The sequence below is a fragment of the Lissotriton vulgaris genome, chromosome 3_1 (genome assembly GCF_964263255.1).
Source record: "Lissotriton vulgaris chromosome 3_1, aLisVul1.2, whole genome shotgun sequence".
NCBI lineage: Eukaryota > Metazoa > Chordata > Amphibia > Caudata > Salamandridae > Lissotriton > Lissotriton vulgaris.
The window spans coordinates 299072371-299093511 of record NC_141689.1 but is presented as its reverse complement, the minus strand read 5'-3'; the positions used below and the strand labels follow the sequence as shown (position 1 = coordinate 299093511).

At 43.1% G+C, this 21141-nt stretch overlaps 1 protein-coding gene across 1 annotated transcript in view; it reads left to right on the top strand.

Moving 5' to 3' along the window:
* Positions 1–21141, top strand: part of PDZD2 (PDZ domain containing 2) — a 997171-nt gene that overhangs the window by 818889 nt on the left and 157141 nt on the right. Inside the window, exons 12-14 of the mRNA XM_086960493.1 lie at positions 4554–4671; positions 16721–16853; positions 20739–20823. Coding sequence (XP_086816619.1) covers positions 4554–4671; positions 16721–16853; positions 20739–20823 — 336 coding nt within the window. The remainder of the gene's footprint in view (positions 1–4553; positions 4672–16720; positions 16854–20738; positions 20824–21141) is intronic.

Below are 21141 nucleotides of genomic sequence, written 5' to 3'. Positions count from 1 at the left end.
AGTTTTTACCACGCATACAGCTTATATATATGGCATATGCATATATATATAATATGCATATATAAAAGGTTTATACTTTACCTATAAAATATTTTGATTTTCGTGGTAAATGCATACATTGTAAAATGTTACAGGTAAGTATGAACCTTATTTTATATATTTGTGTGTGTATATATAAATATACACTCAAACACACAAGCATGCATATATATGAATGTACATATATATATGTAATGTAATGTAAATGGTCTTTTATATCGCGCAGCTATCGCTCCAAGGAGCATCTAGGCTCCATCATATACATATATGTATGTATGTATATATATATATATATATATATATATATATATATATATATATATATATATATATATATATATATATATATATACACACACATAAATATATTTATTATGTACATATCACAGCTTAGTAACCCACAGACCCATACCCACCCTAAACCCAAAACTTACCCTTGCCACCCAAAAGCCCAGGCCCACCCTAAAATTACCTTTGCCAAGAAAAAAACATACCCATCCTAATATCTAAAATTACCGTAGCCACACAAAAATTCACACCCAGCCTAAACCCTAAAAAATCCCTTGACACACAAAAATACATACCCCACCCTAAACCCTAAAAATGTTCGGACACCCAGAAATCCATGGCCACTCTAAACCCTAAAAGTACCTTTGCCAACCAAAACCCACACCCTCCCTAAACCCTAAAAACACCCTTGCCGAATGCGTTGTAAAGCCTGCGATGTAAAGAAAGGCGTGGATCCTACTGCATAGTAAATGCTGTTTCCCTCCAACAGCTTACTAGAACAACATCAGTTTGTGAGTCGTTTCATTCCACTGAGGTAGATAATGTACTTTCCAAGCTGCACACACTCGCCTCTAGATGGTCTCTAAATTGCTGCCCACCCATCTGTTTGAAACTCTGGGTTCCCATCATTGGTGCTGTCGAGTTCCTTCTGAATGGACACCGCTTTGATCCTCCCCCTCTGCAAGAAACCGAATGAGCATCTCTACTTCCTGGCCAAGGATAGATCAATCTCACTCATTCCAAGTCCATCCAAAACTTGGAAGCTTATGTTAATACTCTTCTAGTCACTCATCTGGAAAATCTTAATTTTGTGAGCCACATTAATCTGGTTTCAGACAGGTTTTTTTAAGCACAGAGTTGGAACTTATGGGTGTTTTTGATTATCTCCTGATTTGACTCGACTCGGGCACGGCTGCTGTCTTAATCCTGCTCAATTGATGGTGGCCTTCGACATGGTCTCCCTCAAGACTCTCTTGCCGCGCCTCGCTGAAGTGGGTGTGGGAGGCTGTGCCTTAGTTTGTTTCATTCCTTTTCTAGTAAACGACTTTCATATAGTAAATATGATATCTTTGAACTCCTGCTTTAGAAAGATTGCATGTGGAATCCCTCACAGCATGGCTCATAGCCCAACCCTGTTTGACTAGCATGTTTCTCTTCGTGTAAACATCAATTGCTTGTTCAGCTTCAGTTTTGTTCATATGCAATGAAACCCAACTCGATTTGTCCAACCACCGACTATATTCATACATTGTATATTTTTTCTATAGCCATTTGGATACATTCCAACTCCCTTGGGTGTGATGCATCTGAGATAGCAGTATTGGTCTTCGGAGACACTAACATCTGAAATTCCTCCTGGTGGCCTGAAGAAGTTCCCCCTCCAGCATCTCCTGTTCCGGCTGCAAGAAATCTTGCCGTCACTTTTGACACCAACCTTTCATTCTAAAAGTCACATATCTAAAACTCTCTTCCTTCTTTACCTCAAGAGAGTTGTTACATATGTCGCTGTGGCTCACGAGAAAATCTTTATACAAGCCACAATTGTGGCAAGATTAGATTACTGTAATGTGGTCTTTCGTTGCCTACTCAAAAAACAACTTCCTGCCTCCTCCTCCCTTTGAAAATTCTGTTGCATCTTTAATCACCTCAAAAATATTTGCTGGCTCAGCACTGAAAAAAGTTGCCTCTTTTAAGCACCCTGTTTTTATCTCCCAGTCATGGCGGCCTCAGGTCCACCTACATCCAACAAGGCATTCAACGTCATGTACCCTTGCGTGCTCTTCGCTCATCCTCAGCAAATCTTTCTGTTCCCTTTCCACAATGCCACAGACCAGGAGGAGGCACCTTCCGTTTTCTCACTGCCAAGGCCTGGAACGATCTTCCAGTACACCTGTCCCTCAGTACATCTCACCCAGTCTTTAGGAAGCAACTAGAAACCCAGCTAGTCTCTCTCTGATTCGTGGGCCTTTATTCCTTCCACTGCGTTATGTTGCTCCAGTACGACAACATCTTTTTGGGGGTATCTGCTGCTGCACTCTATAAATGTTTTCATTCATTCATTCATTCATCCATGCATGCATCCGAGTGTCTAGAGCCAGGTATGAGCGGACTGGAGGGAGTTGAATAAGTAGCTTTTCATGAAAGATTGTTGTCTTCTTCTGTTTCAAGTGTTTCTGACAGCTGGACAACACAACCGTACAGATACTCAGAAAAGTAATTTTTGTAGCTACTCCTGAACTGATCCAGACCCACGATATGTTTCAACTCATTAGGAAGAGAACTTGCCACTTATCTTCTGTAACTTGCAACAATGTTCTCCTTCCAGCGTAAGTCTCTTGGTCCTTGGGACCTTAAGACTGCTCATGTCCGAGGACCTGATAGTTCTTGAAGTAGACCTTAATCATGGTCTTGCGGTGTAGCAAAAGCTGTGATTGGAGAACCATAAGAATCAGACTGGGACCTGAGTTTAATAGAGGACACCCAATAGCAGGAGGCACGAGCAGCATCCGAAACATATCGACAGTGCCCAAAGTTTGCCTGATACTCCCTAAACATCCGCGCTGAGTATACTATACTAGAGATAAACGGTGGCACAGCAAACACGATTCCTCACCCTTATGCGCTAGATGCCAGAGAGGAAGAAGATCCTTTGCATATTCTCTGGAGTTGGAAGACACATGCGTGAAGTCCTGGGTACACGGCTTTCGTTCAACCTGCGAATATCCTTATTAAAAATCATAGCTAATTTAGGACTCATGAAATATGAGAAATTGTATCTTGGTTTAGACCTGACAGTGACCAATAGAAATAAAGCTCAAAATGAGCATAATTCAACAACACCATCCATTATGGATTGGAAACATGGTCTCGATGTTGGAAAGTCCTGTTAGTGAAGGAAGCGGGTGTCCTCGGTAGCATCAGAAAATCTGGGTGGGTTGGGCCCAATACCGGGCTCTCATGGATTGAATGTAAATTACTACTCCTCGATGAAACTGAGTATTCTGCGCATATTTTAGCAGTGGGTAACCATTTTTACAGATGATCGACATGGTGTATACTCTGTAGACACTGGAGACCTTTATTTGTTGATTGCCAGGTTACACCTGCATTAATAATGGTTGTTGCTAAACTACTGGGGAAAAAACATCTTGTTTTCTTTCTCTTGCTTCTTTGTTTTCTTTCTCTTGATTCTTTGTTTTCTTTCTCTTGCTTCTTTCTTCTTTTAAAAAAATTATAGGAAAAAAAGAACTATCAGAAGGAGGATTAAAAAAACATCACGCAGTCTGCTATTGGGAGCCAGTGGGTGTGGTGCCACACTATACATTGAATTATTTCCTTCACGAAGAGCCAGTCATCATCATTTCTAGGCACACCTACTTCTAGTAAAGCGTAATAATAGGAGTTTTTTGCTTAGTTCTTTGACATTGCTTTACAAATTGACCAGGACATGGGCAGCTCTTGGTTCCTTACCCACTGGGGCAAGTTTTTATTCAAGAGCCCCCACCACCCCCTCTCCATGACATAAACCCTTCCAGTGGCCTGCTGACAAAGGGCGAACTGCGAAACACAAGACTTCCATTGGGGCTTAACATAAAATATAACTTTTTGAAATTGTGGATCTATGACGTACATTTGGAATCATTAAGTTATCTGGAATTGAATAAAGCATTTTAAAAGTATCAAGTCTTCGTGTAAAGATGCATAATTGGACAGAACTGGCAAAGCATTTGAGTGGCGTAAGGTGTGTGGTGTGTGACCCTAACCCCTGTGTATTGAATGCTGTTATCTGGTCACAGGCTGAAGTGTCCACATACACATCAGGAAGCAAAATGGATTAATAATATCAAACTACTTTGGTATACATAGGCTCGACAAAGAAATTGCTATGCAAATGCCTGTCAAGACTCTTTGTGCAGTTAATTTTCATGATGGCGTGCTATAGAATTTTGGGGAATCAGACCACCATACCTACATGTTTTGATGTATTCATTGGTGGCTTCTTACTGTTTTCACTCAATGTTCTACACAACAAATTATATACAAAGGCTCATAGTTAGATGGTCCATTTGAATGTGCTCTAAAACATCAGTTGTGTTGTTCTCACAGAGTCCCTTGCATAGAAGTAATATAACCTGCATCGCCCCCATTGGCCCACTGCTAAGATTGTGTTAAAGTAATTTCAATGCGTTTTTCACCTCACTCTATGTGTGTGTTCTGTTTTTCAGAGCCGGGCGTTGGCTTAGGCATTGGTGTATGCTGCCTTACGTTGGAGAACACCTCTCCTGGAATATACATTCACAGCCTGGCCCCGGGATCCGTGGCCAAAATGGATGGCAGACTGAGGTCAGTTGGGCAAGAGAAGCATATTATATGGGCAACGGGATAGTGGTCATTGGTTATTAGTTACTTAAGCAATATGTCTAAAAGTGGTCTGTATTTGCCTCATCAGCATGATGAGGCAGGTACTGACCAGTAATGACTACCCAGACAGTGCTGACGGTAGGAGCATCTTTTCAAGGTACTTGATGAGCAAACTTGTTTTAGGATTTAGGTGCGGCGTGGCACAAACAGGAAAAATGCGCCCTATCTATATTAGGCCCCCAGGTCGCCACAGTGCCTGGAGAGTGCAGACCGTCCGTCATACTTGGAGATCCCTGCTTGTCAGCAGCTCCTGTGATGGCTCGATTAACCTGTTGACCGCGGCACGAATTCCGCCGCGGTGCGGGTGAAATAATGATTGGGCGGAGTTTGGACGGCCCCAGTTCGTCCCCCGCACATGCCCACTGTGACGTTGGCCAGCCGGGGGCCGTCCGTCGCATGGAACGGGTTAAAGCAGAGCATCTATGCTAATTATGCACCATGTTTGATGTGCCTACTCGGAAAGGTTTTTTTTAACAAAAAATGTATTGTTAAAAAAATTTAACCTGATTGACAAAGCAAATTCTTTTGTACATGGGGGCCATTGGTTGACTACCCTGCCCCGACTGACATTACTAAATATAATGGAATGACTGTCATTATGATCTTGTGGCCTTATGGTGGTTGAGCCATCAGGCAGGTAACGGGAATTGAACAGTGGAGCCAACGGAGGCTTTACCACTGGAAACCCAGCACTTCCTTCAACTCTGAATAGAGCAGGGGAACTACGAGGTTGGTCCGGCAGGAGCAACGCCTCTGTAGGGCAGTTCTCCAGCTCTGCTGAACTCTAAACAACCCCCTAAGAATCTAGCGTCTGTTGAGGTAATTGTGGCGGGCTGTGCAAGGATTCAAATAATTTAACCCAGTGGAGAACGCTGCTCTCGTTGCATCCAAAGCACAAACTTAGGGAGAACGGCTGATATTTCAGCAGTGAAGTCCTGCCTGATGTTTTCAGGTGATGAGACAAGAAGTCCGCCGTCGTTGACTGCTTCTCACCCAACAGCTTTTTTGTGAAATATTTATTCAAGCTTCTTGTAAAGTGAGACTACTCACCTGTTAGGGTCTCAAGCCGCTAAATGGGGTGGGTGGGGTGGGTCTGCGGTTCAGTCGAAGAGCCAGGTCTGGAGGTCCTTCTCGAAAAAGTATGTTCAGTTGCTCCATGCAACAGATTCAACTGGGAATACTTTAAAATGTTTCTCTCACCTCCCATCAGAATCATTAACCCCTTCGCCACGGACGGAATTCTGCGCCTGTGCGGCACATTCCGATCGCGGGCGTGGTCATGACGGCGACCAGCCGTCATCAGGACAGGCCCACCGTGATGCATGACGGCCGGGGGCCGTCATCAGCATGGAAGGGGTTAAACTCTGTATAGCACTAGAAGCCCCTCATTACGAGTGGCCTCTTTATATCGATGTGGGCGGTGACAGCAGTTACCTGCCCCATGGGAATTGTTAGATCCACTGGAACACTGCGGATTTAGGAATTTTAAACCAGAGATTTCGGCTGCAAAAAAGGAGCAGAAACCTCCAGGTTAAAATCTGACCCAAAATGAGGAATTTTCTGAGCATTGGGCCCAATTTACCAATTCCTCTGGTAATTCCTTATTCATTGTTAACGCTTTCAGAATTAACTCTGAATGACTGGATTTTATCCACTCCGAACACATAGAAAAACTGTTGTAAGAAGAGCTACATTCAACATAACAATTTCTGTTATCTGTGGTTATGGTTCGGGTTATATATTTTGAGCTGGCACTAACATTACAAGAGAGCTCGCTTGCTCTTTGGTTACCATGTACAGAGCTTTGTTCTGTTCGAAATTGGTCAAAAACTGATGTGAAGCTCAGAATTTGAAGCCCAGCAGAACCAGGGCAAATGTGATAATACTGGTTATTATAGGTCGCTTAAATAATTAAAAATATCGAAATTCGTCACCTTTTTAGCTTGGTTGAACAATTTAAATACATTGTGTACAAATAAATAAACGAACACCGCTGTCTTGTTCTACATTTCCCCAGTAAAACATTTAATTCCTCAGAATGGGAATAAGTGAGTTAATATTAAGATAGTTGTTAATTATATAATTGCATGCATTTTTAGTCGGTCGCCATTAAGAGTTAAAAGGGTGGAGGGAACAACTCGGCCATGCGTTTGATTTAATTCAGGATTCTTTAAAGTGGATCACACATCTGTGACAAGTTGACAACATTTCTTTCAGTGCTGCTTAGTGTTAAGAAATATTTTTCGGAGCTTTGGAGTAAGTGCTCATTTAAGACATCCATCACAGCCCCATTCGCACCACCCTGAGATCTTGGGAGTCTCTGGGCTGTAATGAAATATGGTTCCAATATTCCTGGGAAATCCTTTAATGACAGAGTTAGATAGTGTTACTTTCTCGATGGGCTCCAGATGTGCGAGCATCAAGGCCCTGTCGGGTGTGGGGAGCTTCTGACAAGCTCAGGCTGCAGTTGTCCCACAGTGAGGTCTTTGTTGCCTCATCTGGGAGGGGTGCTGGGGGGATTCCACTCTGTTAATTTAAAGCAAATGTATGCAGTTCCCACCCAGTGCTTCAGTGGGATTTAAATCTCTTGCTGTTTCTTTAAACCGCATTCACATCTTAAACACCAGGCATCCCACTGGAAAGGTCAGTTTCATATTAGGTCATTAAAGAGGCAGGGCAAGCAAGCAAGAAGAAAGAAACGCAGGGCTTGTAAGGTATGGAAGACTGCGTGGATTTGAACTTGCTTCAGGCAATATTTGCTTTAATATGAAGGAAAACAACTTAAAAACCGCCCCAGGAAACATAAAAGAGGACCACAAACAGCCAGAAAACCAGCCCAGACACTGATCTCTCTGGCCTGCCCACACCGGTAGTCGGGTCCGAGCAGGGTTTGGTCTGGTGCAGCAGCCTTGAGAGAACACTTAGTAAACACATTGAAAAAGCAGAGAGGTGTGCAGAAATCCAGTTTTAAGTACCAAGGGGATATAAGAAGTGGAAATGGTGTATTCATGGCCACTGTATATGCTTTCAGGATTGTGCCTAGAAGAGGAGGGGTGGCACATGGTTGCAGGGCAGAGGAGAACCATTGTGCAAGAAAGAGCAGGCGGCGCAGGTGTGCAGCGATCCAGGTTTAAGTGCTGTTGGAATAAAGGACACGGCTATGTTGGATGCTTGGTTACCTCTCACTTACTGAAATATAGTTCCTAGAAGGATGAGAGGGGGCAGGGATGCTGCAGCAGTGAAGAGAGGAAAGCACAAAGATGAGACTGGATATATGAGCCATTGGCACACAGAAGAGAGAGCCAACTCTTGAGTGTTTCCCATTGTTTTGCTATTTTGTTTCCTCTCCAGTCTGTTCTTTTAAAAGATCTTCTGCGATGAGCTGTTTTTCGCACTCATTCTCGTGTTAATGAATTGGCTGTTACTCTTATGAATGTTTAGCTGTGTTTTCTGTCTTTGTTTCACCCTGACTACTCTTTTAGAAACCCTGTATATCTAAACCCTCTTGGTCTTATCATTTTGCTTGGTTGTGGCATGTAAAGCAGTAGATGGCTGGATTGAAACATCTTCTATGCCTCAATTAGCTGTCAAATCTACTGCCAGTTGTAAGAGAATGTTATCAAACTCCCTACCAGGAGTCTTTAGAAAAATATCCACCATGTTAATTTTATTAGACTGACAGAAAGACCTCTTTGCATGTAATCACACATTTCTAATTATTGAATTAAGGCTTTTAGGATTAGTGGAAATATTTAAGAAATGGATAACTGGTACTAGGGTTTGGATTAATGAACCCTAAAAATAAATTCAATTGGTACTAAAGACAGTAATCAGATTTGAATTCAGCAATAATTGATGACCTTGTTGAAACAACTTCTGGAACACTCCCATCTTTAAGGTGGCATCGAAACTGACTGCGCTTCGTGGATTATAGCTACAAAGCTGATCTGCTCTTATGCAAGTCTGTTTCTGCCGTGGAATCTGCTCACCACGGCACAGTTTCCCAATAGATGCTTGTCTGCATTAATTGATAATTCACTGTTGCTCCAGAGACCTCCAATTCTGCTTCTTGTTTAGACATTAGGATATATGCAAGACGTTGGTGCTCCCACGTTGGTGCTCCACATTCCCACGAAGGAGCCTCAATTCTGTGACGGGATCATTTTCAACCTTTTGCTGAAGCCCCTCTTTCCAGGTGTCTGAACTTCATGTCGGAGGGATGTTGGATTCATGCTGTTGTGTTGTGGTCGTTAACAAATCCTACAATAAGGCAAAACCACAGAAGAGTCATCAGTGTTTTCTGAAGGTTGATCACTGTTGAAAGTGCCAGATGAAAACCCCAAAGCAGCAATTGAGGTTCATGTGTCTGTAAGCGTGCTACTTTTTAATACATAGCTTGTATTTATCATTGAAAATAGGCCCTTCAGGACTTCATTATGTCTGGCTGTGCCTGCTGTCATACTGAGTCTTATTTGTTATCTCAACATTGGATTTGGTTTGCTTGTCTTTAAATGTATGCAACTGGAGGTGAATTTGAACTCCTGCATCACAGGTTTTTTACCGTTATTGAACGGTGTTGCTGTACTTGCTAACATTTTCAGCTCAATCCATGGTGTGCATTTATAAAACCAACTTTCCACTTAACAATCCATATTTACACCTTTTGATAAAAATATAATTGTCATTATTCTAGTTTTAAAGGTGTCTACCCTGCCGCAATGCCTGCAGGAATATCACGGTGTTCTTATTTCAATAGAGTGCATATGTCCACTTTCATTACAGTCTATAATTGTAATATTTAGATATACTCCAACACTAGTATGGGAATGCTGAGAAAACACAGATGGGTTAAAGGTCATTACAATTTAACAACTATAACAACTCATTCTGCCGTTCATTAGGCTGAAAGTAATTGATTCACCTAGCTGGGTCTAAAGATTTTTCAAAATATAGAATACTATATTGAGAGACCCGTCAACCTTCCTTTGCTATTTATGATATATCATTATATAATATATCGTTAACAGCATTTGTAGAAGTCATTTCTATAATCTATTTGGCACCATAGCGTTTTGAGACCTTCGCGTCCTTTTCTGAATAGTCGTGAAGTTTTCATCAATGGGAGTCCGGGTTCTTTAATGTCATTGCTTATGGTTCACTAGGTTTGGTTTGTCCAGCCTGATGTTTAATACTGCTTTGCGTTGGTTGATATGCAAATCAAATCTGTTTGTTACAGCCAATGATCGCCCGTTAAGTGCTGTGATGATTCTTAGCTAGGTTAGAGTTTTATAAAAACATCTACTTTCATATATTGAGGTGCATTAAGTTTATGCTGAAATGTCTCTTATCTCTGAGGGTTGAACGGTAGTGCAGTGAGCAGCGTACGGACAATGTTCTCGCTCTATCTGTGATGCAGTGTTGTGCCCATTGAGTGTGGTATGTTTTAGTTAACTCACTATGGATGGTTCTAAGATGTGTGGTGGTGTGTGGCTTTGCTGTTAAGGAGCAATGTTTTGCCATCTTTTTGCTTTTGCTGCATTGTTGCGCATATGAGGATGTCAGGAGGTTTGTTTAGACTACAGTTAATTAGGTTGATGTCTTGAAACAATTAAATGAGCCATTGTTTGATGGTAAGTCCTAGTTCGGTGGTGAAAGCCTGCTACATAAATAGCATATCGGAACTGTGTGGGCGCACGTGGGATATTTGTGAGGTTGTTAAGATTGATGTTAGACTGTTCTGTGGGAACAAACCAAACAGTACACAACTTACTAATTAGAGCTGTATTAGGTCATTATCATGTGGGTCCAGATCTACTAAAAGACTATTCACAAAAGATGGTGGCAAATTGTGCACCGTTTGGCACTGGGACTTATGAACTAATAGGCCGCATTGCAAAATCTCCAGTTGCAGGTGGTTGTGGAATAATAATAATAATAATAATAATAGGGGCATTTATAAAGCGCTGAGTTACACGCACTGGCGTGTCCCCGCGCTGAAAAGTGGGAGAGGCGGCAAACAGGGAAAACAGCTGCCAGGCAGGCCATTATCTAACATAGAGGTGGGTTTTTAGTTTCGCTCGAAACCTCGTTTGTTCAGGTTCCAAGCGCAAATCCACTGGGAGCTTGTTCCAGTAGTTTGCCGCTAAATACCTAAAGGATCTGCCTCCCATGCGAGCTTTCTTCACCTTGGGGATCCTCAACAGTCCCCCACCCGCGGATCTGAGCGCTCGAGCAGGTTCGTAGGCTTCAATCAGTCTCCGCAGTGGTCGAGGTGCCCTGCCATTCAAGATCCTGTGACAAGTGCAGAGGGCCTTGTACTCGACTCTGCTCCTCACAGGGAGCCAGTGTAGCTTCTGCAGGGCCACCTTCGAGGGCGCCCTTTTGGGCAGCCTAAGGATCAAGCGCGCTGCCGCATTTTGCAGCACTTGAAGGCGGCCCATGCTTTTCTCCGGTACCCCCAGGTACAGCAGGTTCGCATAATCCAGCCTTGCAGTCACCAGAGCATGTACCAGGGTTTGACGGGCTTCCATCGGCAGTAGGTCCAAGACTTTCCTCAGTCTTTTCAGGACCCCAAAGCACACTCCGACCACCCGGTTGATCTGGGGCCCGAAGGTAAGGCCCGCATCAAACCATACTCCTAGGTTTTTTGCCTCCTGACAGGGGGTGGGAGTCGGTCCTAAACAGGATGGCCACCAAGCCGACGACCAAGCAGACTGGGCTCTCCCTCCAACCAGCACCTCTGTCTTGCTGCCATTAAGTTTCAAACAATTGATGGCCATCCAATCGGCGAGCTCTTTCATGCACGATCGGAAGCCATCTGCAGCAAGACAGGGCGCATGCGATAGGGAGATGACCAGTTGCGTATCATCGGCATAAGATACCATTTGGAGGCCATGGCTCTCCACAATGGAGGCTACAGGCGCTACATACAAATTAAAAAGGGTCGGGCTCAGGGACGAGCCCTGAGGCACGCCCTGGGCCAAAAGTACCCCTTTAGAATAGCAGTCGCCTTGCCTCACTTGAAAGCTTCTTCCCGTAAGGAAGGCCTGGATCCACCTCAGCGTAGTGTTAGCGATGCCACCTCTGTTCAGACACTGTAGCAAGGTGGTATGTGCTACAGTGTCGAACGCCGCGCTGAGGTCTAGCTGGATCAGGGCCATAGTTTGCCCCTCATCTACGCCCTGTCTCAGATGTTCTGTTGCCATGAGAAGGGCGGACTCTGTAGAATGGCGCGGTCTAAAGCCAAACTGCGTGGCGTGGAGCAATCCCGCCTCCTCCACATGTTTCATAATTTGGGTGTTTACCACCTTCTCCGCCACTTTGGACAGAAAAGGCAGGAGTGAGATGGGCCTCAGATTTTCTAACACCTCAAAGCCAATGTGGGATTTCTTCCGGAGAGGGAGCACCACTGCCTGTTTCCACCCCTTAGGTAACATGCCAGACTTGAAGGAGGTATCCAGGACATGCCTTATATAAGGCTCCAGGACTTCCAGGCTGTCCCTCAATCGTTTAGGGGACACCGGGTCCAAGGGGGAGCCAGATTTAACATAGAGACATACCCTGACTAGCTCTTCAGGAGGGGGGGTACTAAAGTCTGTGAGGAGCCCCGCGATCTCCGTGTCCTCCGATGTAACCTCAAACTCAACCCCTGTAGGCGGAGGGTTAGGAAAGGTCGAGTAAATTTTCTCGACTTTATTGGAAAAGTAGTCGGCGATGCGATCGCATGTTTCCGTCGAACAACTCTCCGGGTCAGCAGACGAGTCTATCGTGGTCAGAGACTTATAGATGCAGAAGAGCTCTTTGGCCGAATTTTTTGCCCCTAAAATTTGTCCTGCATAAAAGGCCGCCTTCGACTTTTTAATCAGCCTGTGATGAAGCCGCCTTTTTTCTAGAAACAATTCCCTAGCCTGAGTGTCATAAGTAACCCTCCAAGCTCTTTCAGCTCGCTTACATTCCGCCTTTGTTCGTCGCAGCTCTCCACTGAACCATGGGGCTGATCTTTCCTTGCGGCCGCATGCGGAAGTTCGGCAGAGTGGGGCGGTCTGATCGAGTGCTTCTGTAATGCGCCTATTCAGGTTAGAAAGCGCCGTTTTTATGTCCTCACCTCCTGGTTGGCCGTCCCTCATCAGAGCTTGATTAAAATCCTCCAAGGAGAATTTTGCCCACATCCTCCTTAAATAGTTTAGGGGTGCCTGACTAAGTTTTGTGGATTTGGAGCTATTTATGGAAAATACCACCAAAAAGTGGTCTGTCCAGGGAATCGGCTCAACTGTGGAGACCTCGACCCCTCCCCAGTTTGCAAAGACCGGGTCCAAAAGATGACCTTGACGGTGCGTGGGGGTTGGGGGTCCATTGCTACTATAATTGGCTATATACACCGAGATGGCGATCTTCATGCAACATCATGGCACCATTCCTGGGTCTGTGCTCTCAAACTGGATTTTTTTTTTAAGTAGGCTATGTCTCTTGAAGGAACCCTGATGCTATTAAAAACACTTTTTCTCTGATTGGAAAAGCATTGGAAGGAGCAGGCCCGGGTGATACTTATACCATTCACAAATGGTAAGCTTTCCCAAATGGACACCTTCACCTGTCCAAATCATTTACCACCTTCTTTGAGGTGCTGGTAACTGATCAGTGGTTTGCAACCACAGTTAATTCACTCAGATATAAATCAAGATCCCACCAAAACTCCCCCAGTAACACCGGCTACATCCAGTGGGATACCCCCTACTCCCATTGGGGATACCAGCACTTTAGAGGGTCTCACCTCAGTGGAGGTGGCGGCTGTTACACTGGAAGAATGGCCCTTGTTAAATACTGACACGGTACAAAGTCTGCTCAAAACTATTAAATCAGGCTCACCGAAAGATCCACTGCCATGCACAATTCTAAAGTTACTCAGTAGCAATGTCTTTTCAATAATTACAGATCTTTTGAATTCATCGCTACTGGAGGCAACCGTACCTAGTGAATGGAAACATGCCATGATCCATCCACTCCTGAAGAAAGCTGGAGCTGACCCCAATTTGCCATCTAATTTTCGTCCCATCTCCTTGTTGCCCACCTTTGCTAAAATACTGGAAAAGCATGTGCATCGATGCCTTATTAACTTTATTTCTACTCATGACCTACTCCCCTCTAATCAATCTGGTTTCCGTTCAGGATTCTCCACTGAGACCACCCTGCTGGGCGTCACTGAAAACATTTGCCGCATGGTGGACCAGGGTGAAACGGTAGCACTTGTGCTGCTCGACCTCAGCGCGGCATTTGATACCGTTTCACACGCTATCCTTGCCCAGACACTCCATTCTATAGGCATTCGAGGTAGGGCTCTCGATTGGATTAAATCACTACTAAAAGATCGAACATTTCAAATCTTTTCACAAACCGCCAGTTCAGACATCAAGTCATTCAAACATGGAGTACCTCAGGGCTCAATTCTGAGCCCGTTACTCTTTAATATTTACATGAGCCCTTTAGCTAAATTAGTGGAGGAAACAGGACTTTTGATGTTCTCATACGCTGATGATTCTCAGTTGCTCTTTTCTCTCTCATCAGAGGATGCAAGCACTCCCTCCTCTCTGCAACTTGGACTCAGAAACATCTCGAATTGGATGAATACATTTTTTTTTTAATTAAACGGCGGAAAAACGGAGTTAATCCTGTTGGGAAAAAACAAAGAGTTATGGGGCCCCCAGCACTGGCCATCTGAAATGGGTACTCCCCCCATACCGGTCACAAATGCCCGCAATCTGGGAGTCATTATTGATGACTCGCTCAACCTTCACCACCAAGCGATAAGAACCGCTGCCACTTGTTTTGCCATCTTAAAGTGGCTAAAAAAGATATGCTGGATGCTACCGGAAAATTCTAAAAAAAAACGTAGTCAATGCTTTAGTGACATCAAGGCTCGACTATGGTAATGTCTTGTACCTGGGGGCAAATAAGGCCACTGTCCGCAGACTACAGACTGTACAGAATGCAGCAGCACGACTGTTATGTAAAATTCCATTCTCTACACCTACCACCAAATATATCAGGAAACTTCATTGGTTGAAGATTGAGAACAGAGTCAAATTCAAAACGTTATGTTTTATGCATAGAATTTCCACTAACACTGCCCCTAAATACCTGCAGAACCTGGTGCGCCCCTATCGCCCTACCAGGACTCTGCGGTCTTCCACGGCCAATCATTTTGTAATTCCAAAATTCAAACTGGCGCGCATGGGTGGCAAGTCCTTCTCAGTTCTTGGACCATCTCTCTGGAACTCAATGCCACTGACATTGAGAACAGAGCTGAACTACGTAAAATTCAGGAAAGCCATAAAAACCTGGCTATTTAATATCTAGCATGCCATAGCTTATCATATCGGGATCTGTTGCGCCGGGAAACCCTTTGTTGGGTAGCTGTGCGCCCTATAAATGAAATAAATAAATAAATAAATAAATAAATAAATAAACTGTTGATATATGCTATACCAAAATGGCAATTAGGAGAGCAGGCCCCTTTCTAATTGTATTCAGTATGGGTGGCTAAAGCCATTTTGTATCTCAGAAAGGCTTTTCCGAATAGCAAAATGAGATTAATACACATACCTAAAAGTCATTTTGTGTTTATAAACCCTGTTGTTTTGTGAGTTGTAGGGTTTGGCTTTGTACATCTGTCGCTTAGTTGCAAAAATGTGTTTAAAGAATGTATTAAAAAGATAAGTTAGTATGCTGCCAGCCCTTTTCAGCACAGACATTCGTCATCGATGAGAAAGCATTGATTAAAATAAGTTAATTAGTGGCGCCTGGCATGTATGGAGAGTGTTGAAATGGGCAAAATGCGTGTGGTTCTAAAATGAAGAAAAAAAATGGCACTTATCTTCCTAGCTTGCCGCACGATGTCCTCCTCGCTCGGGTGTTGTAGTCTCTCCTCATGGCTTCAATGCAGGATCCAGAAAACTGCACTAAGCGATGCTCTCATGCTGTTAAAAAGCATGAGGAATGCATCAGGACTGGGGGGAGTGAGGACAGTGAGGAGCACTGGAGGGCTGTGCTTATTCTAACCCAGCTGTCTTAGATAGCTGTGTTAGAGAAGTTTACATTTGCATGGTTGGCTGGCCATCGCAAGACAGCCGGCCATAGAGACATGCACACTTTAAACTTAAGTGCACAGCTCGCGGCTACCACTTAGCAGCAATGGCGCCGCCCTGTCCTGACACTCCGTTCAGGTCGGTTGCTGAAAAATTAAATGGTAATAAATAAACTTTATTACCATTTTATTTTTCAGTTCTGGGGCTTTACTTTGGGCATTTTTTTAGTGGTCCGACGCTTCTCCATTCTAATGAAGAAGCTGCTACTGAAGTTAATGTGTTGGCAAATGAGTAATATGTAGGCCTGGGCAATAAATTCCGGAGAACGCGAAATTGCCCCAAATTCTGCGTTCCGCAACTTCGCAGAATTCCTTTGCTTGTTCGCGTTCTCATAATGCTTGCTTGCGAGATATTTCCCCTCGAGCACGCAAACAATAATTGCGAACAGGAAAAAAGCATCGCGAACAAGCAATTCCGCGTGTTCGCGGAATTTCTGCGTGTTCGCAGAGATTTTTTACCGTTTCGCTGAGATTTACGTAACACGATTACGCAAATTCCGGCCACCTCTAGTAATATGCATTTCTCACGGAATTGTTGTGCAACACTGTATCCAGCAGTACATACAGCTGCTGCGCAGTTTGCACTAAGCATTGTCAACAGCCCGCAGTCAAGTTGTTAATCTAATTTTATTGACCGTTAATTGTTGTTAAACATCTGACCAGCTAGCATTCCTGCATCCCAAAGTAACAGTTTGATGCTAAGTAGAAACTGTGAGTAGCAGCTGTTATGATGTGTCCCCACAGAGCTATCTTGCGAATTGATCACATTTGTGCAAAATATCTGCACGGCTCAGGTCCATATCAATAAATTTTCCTTTTGTATCCCTTTAGTCGTGGAGATCAGATCCTGGAAGCAGATTCCGTAAGTCTTCTCCATGCAGCTTTAAGTGAAGCCTACGCCGTTCTCAGTGAGTGTGGTCCGGGACCTGTTAGCCTTATAATCAGTCGTCATCCAAACCCAAAGGTGAGGTGTCAACATATTAAAACGTGTTTGTCGTTGTTTTTTAAAAAAAACATGTACTCATTGAATCTATCTGAAACTATTGATGTTGTCAAGGTCCTTTTGCTCATCTATATGTTGCTGGAATAAAATTAAGTTTGCAACCCAACTGATGTTCATTATGAAACTTATTGTTTATGCAGCTATTTGTTTCTAAGATTTATAATATGCAAAAATATGTAAGGAAGATGACAAAACTACAAAACCCAAACTCAAATCTGCTGTAAATGTCCTCATCAGTCAGAAGTGGGCTAACATTAATTCTAGCATCATTATCAATCAATGCCACGCCTGCCCCACTCACCCCCAAAATCTTATCTTCATTTCACATAATGTGGTCAAGTACTTGTACCCATCACACCCCACTTGCTCAGATCATCTTCCCTGATGGTATAAAATATGCCCATGCAACCCTTCCTTTTGAGACAGAAAAGGCATAACACCTCATTCACAGCTGTCAATTAACACCATGTGCAGGTCTGTTCCCCCAAAACACAGTCTGCTTGCCGAGCTAACCATAATAAAGCCCCCTCTTATCCCCCTTTGTGTTCATACTAAATCTGGAAGTTTTGCTAATAGTTCTAGTTTCCGTTCATAAATTCATATTGAAAATCTTTACAAATCAGCAACTGCTACAATCTGAAAAAATGTATAACACCCACCCCACCCCTTCAGAATGCCAATCCATAGCATAGGCTCATAACGACTCGGAATGGACTCTGGAAATGGTATATGGGTGCTAATCTACATGCCACATACACTTCATAATGAAGTCCTTAAGCATTAAATTGTGGTGGTCTTCTTTGATTTCTTAATGGTCTACATTTTATTTTTAAATCCAATTATTAGCCAGAAAGTATGCAGTTTGTTGCATCAACAGAATTCCGGCTGACACGTGCTTGGCTCGCCATTCAAACTATGAGCTTTATCAAGGCTTTTCCATTTGCTACTACCCTTAGATGAAATACATACTGTGAAAAATTCACAACAGGAGTGCAGGAGAGCCTTGAAATTCCCAGAAACATATTTCTGGATTTACAAATAAGCATTATACAATTAAGGAATTATAGAATTGTTGCATGGTGTAATTCTTATGGATCTATTTAATGGATATGTATTTAGTGTGCGGATCAACTCCCAAATCCCAATATGAGAGTCTATTTTGGGTGATAGTTTTTGTTCCAATGGCCATAGTCCACCACAACATACAAAGAAGCTACAAAGAGATACAGAGAAGTGCCTTTTCTCGTGACACTCAACCATAAAACCATCTCAGGATTCTAGCAATGCCATGCCTGGTTGAATCCCAGAGAACATCCTGTTTATATTTGGACATAAAAAATTAGTCTTAACTGAACCAAAATCCCTTCTTCAACAATGTTCTTTGCAGCTGGATTTGTGCCCCCCTCAGATTCATTCACTTTCTAACATATAGATTGGATTATGTGTTTCTTCTTCCACCTCATTTCCTTCCCTTAATTTACTATAATAGCGCTTGACCCTTTGGCATGTGAAAGTTGTACACAATTTCCAATCACACTGCTTCAGTTTGACAAAAATGTGTGGTACAGTTCTCTCTTGGTATTCTCAAATGGTGATATTCCAGACTGACTGTAGCACTGATGTTTTTAACAGACACTCTACAGTTCAGCTCACAAAATTGCCTACCAGGGGCCGTTTTATACATTGTGCATCAGGGACGCATTAGGAGTATACTCCCGCTTTGTGCTCCTCGAGGCACAGTGGTATTAAAGAAGGTCCGCAGTTGCTTGTGTGGCCCATTCTGTAATACTGATAGCCCTGACGCACATGTGGCACCTGCACTATCATGAAAGGGCATTCCTTCACTTGCATGAGGACGTAGCCTTATGCAAATGTGTGAATCTCTTTGCCTCTGCTCCTGCACCTTATTACATACATGGGCACAGGTGCAAGCAGGCCCACTCACAGTATGTCGCAAAAAGTTGGTGCATTTTCAGTGCCCCTCCTTAAGGCGTAGCAAGAGGCTGCAGGGTCAGTCCGCCCCAGGTGGCACATGTTTTTTCTGGCAGCAGCTCCCCCCTCTCTCACATGAGATTCATCGGCAGCATCCCTTGCTCTTCAGCGCAGCCGCAGGACAGAAAAGGCAGAGACCACCACGGGCAGCAAAGTGCCTGGCTACACCACTGAGGAAGCCCTCCTGTAGGGGTGTAGGGAGGTCCCATGGATCCTTCAGGGGGAACATCCTTTACAACGCAACTTTTACCACGCAGTGCCTTTACGACGAAACTATTACAACGCAAACCATTACAACGCATTGCTCTGGGGGGCGCTCTAGGATAGGGAATAGATTTAATTTACTATCCAACACCTTCTCTAGTGTCCACGGGGACTGGAGTTGGAATAGTAAATTCAACTATTCACTATCCAGCACCCCAAAGCGCTATGCATTGTAAAGGTTTGTGTTGTAATACTTGCGTGGTAAAAGCATGCGTTGTAATGTCATACATCCATCCTTCAGACATTCCCCTGAAGGCGGGTGTAGTCTCTCACTGTACCTGCCTACAAGGGAATCTTTCTGCCCTATTCAAAGTGCCGACGGGTTGCCGCCTGCACTGGGAAACACAGAGTGGCTTTGAAGCAGGGCTCAGTATTTCACTGAATGTGATGTCCCTCAGGCAGCACAAGAGCGGCTGCCGGGCATTCATTGCAATAAGGTGCATTGTCTGTGTGCCTAGAGCGCCTGCTTAAAAGTGTGTTGCAGTGCAATAGGGACAATGCACCCTTTCGCTAATACACCTCCCAGAAAACAATTTGTAGATTAAACACGTTAATTTTTGGCTTATTATTGTGAACTTAAATGCAGAGTGGTGTGAGAAACTGAGCATGAGCCTGATATTAATCATGTGTTGTTTTATTGTTTAGTTGTGTAGAACAGCTTTGATTTTAATAAAGAGCAGTATTATAAGGAGCGACTGAACTACACATTTACAGTTAGTGGTGACGGAAAAACCCCAGGAAAGGTTAATTTTAAATAACTTTAGACTTAGGCTAGGGACAGAATATATTTCATGGAAAATTCTAAAATAGTATTGTATTTTATTTGAAGAATTTAACCAGCTGGTTAGTGGTTTAACAATTTGTCTGTTTGACAAAGACACATAAAAAACGAGGAGTTCATAAGTTATTTCGAATATTTTATCCATGCCTGGAGCAATCACCTTTAAAAGCCCCAGGAATAGGTGGAAACTTTGACTGACATCTTTGGCCATAAAGAGACATGCGGAATGAAATTGACTAAACTTTTCCCCTTTTGTGAGTTTTTGTGGATGTTAATGTGTCCTTAGGGTTAGCAGTTTGTAGGAACCGAGCAGGGGAAGAGGAGACGTGGTCAAAACCAATAGGCTTCAAGTTCATGTATCATAAAGTAACTGTCCATCTCAATCACTGTGGTTGAATGAGGTACATAAATGTGGAGGAAATCTCGTTTTTGACCAGCCTCTGAAAAGGACAACATTTTAGCTGCCCGAAGAAATAAAAATAGGAGAGAAAGGCACATTTTCTTAGATATGCATAATTTCAAAATTATTACATGTTGTTTTTGATTTTTTAATTTGTGGTATAACGTTGTTAAGACCAACCTCCAAGAAGCAGTGGAGAACGTGAAATGCTTTACATAGAACTGTATGCCAAGCCGGATCCTGTTGAGATAACTTTGAAAAATAAAATAAAACAGGATGTGCTGGGAAAGACAGTGGGAACATACATTCAAGACAATATTAAGTAAGATAGTATGGGTTGTTTCATATTCATAAAGTTCTATCTATTGGAGATCTAATTCTTATATAAGAATTTATTTTTTATAATAAGGTTTCTGAGCAAGAGATGGACGATGCCATCACACGTACCACTCATCATCGGGAGAGCAAGGATGCTGGATCATCACACATTTTAGGTGGGTGCCATTTCTGGCTCTAGTTAGTGCTACTGTTTATTCAGGTGACAACATTAGATTCTTTCTTTTATTTTTGATATCTAACTGGATGATATTTTTCCCCAAAAGCAGCTGTAATTTCAAATACAGCAATTAAGGGCTGCCTTATTGGAAGTAAATTATAGAATGTAATTGATTATTATATGTTTTTGATTGATTTGTTATATTTATGGCACTCTCTGTTCTGATTCATTAAGCGTTTGTTTGTTCAACCAAAAGACCTTAAATGTTTGTTAGCTCTGACTGGAATGAAACCAATGAAGTGATTTCTGAGAATGT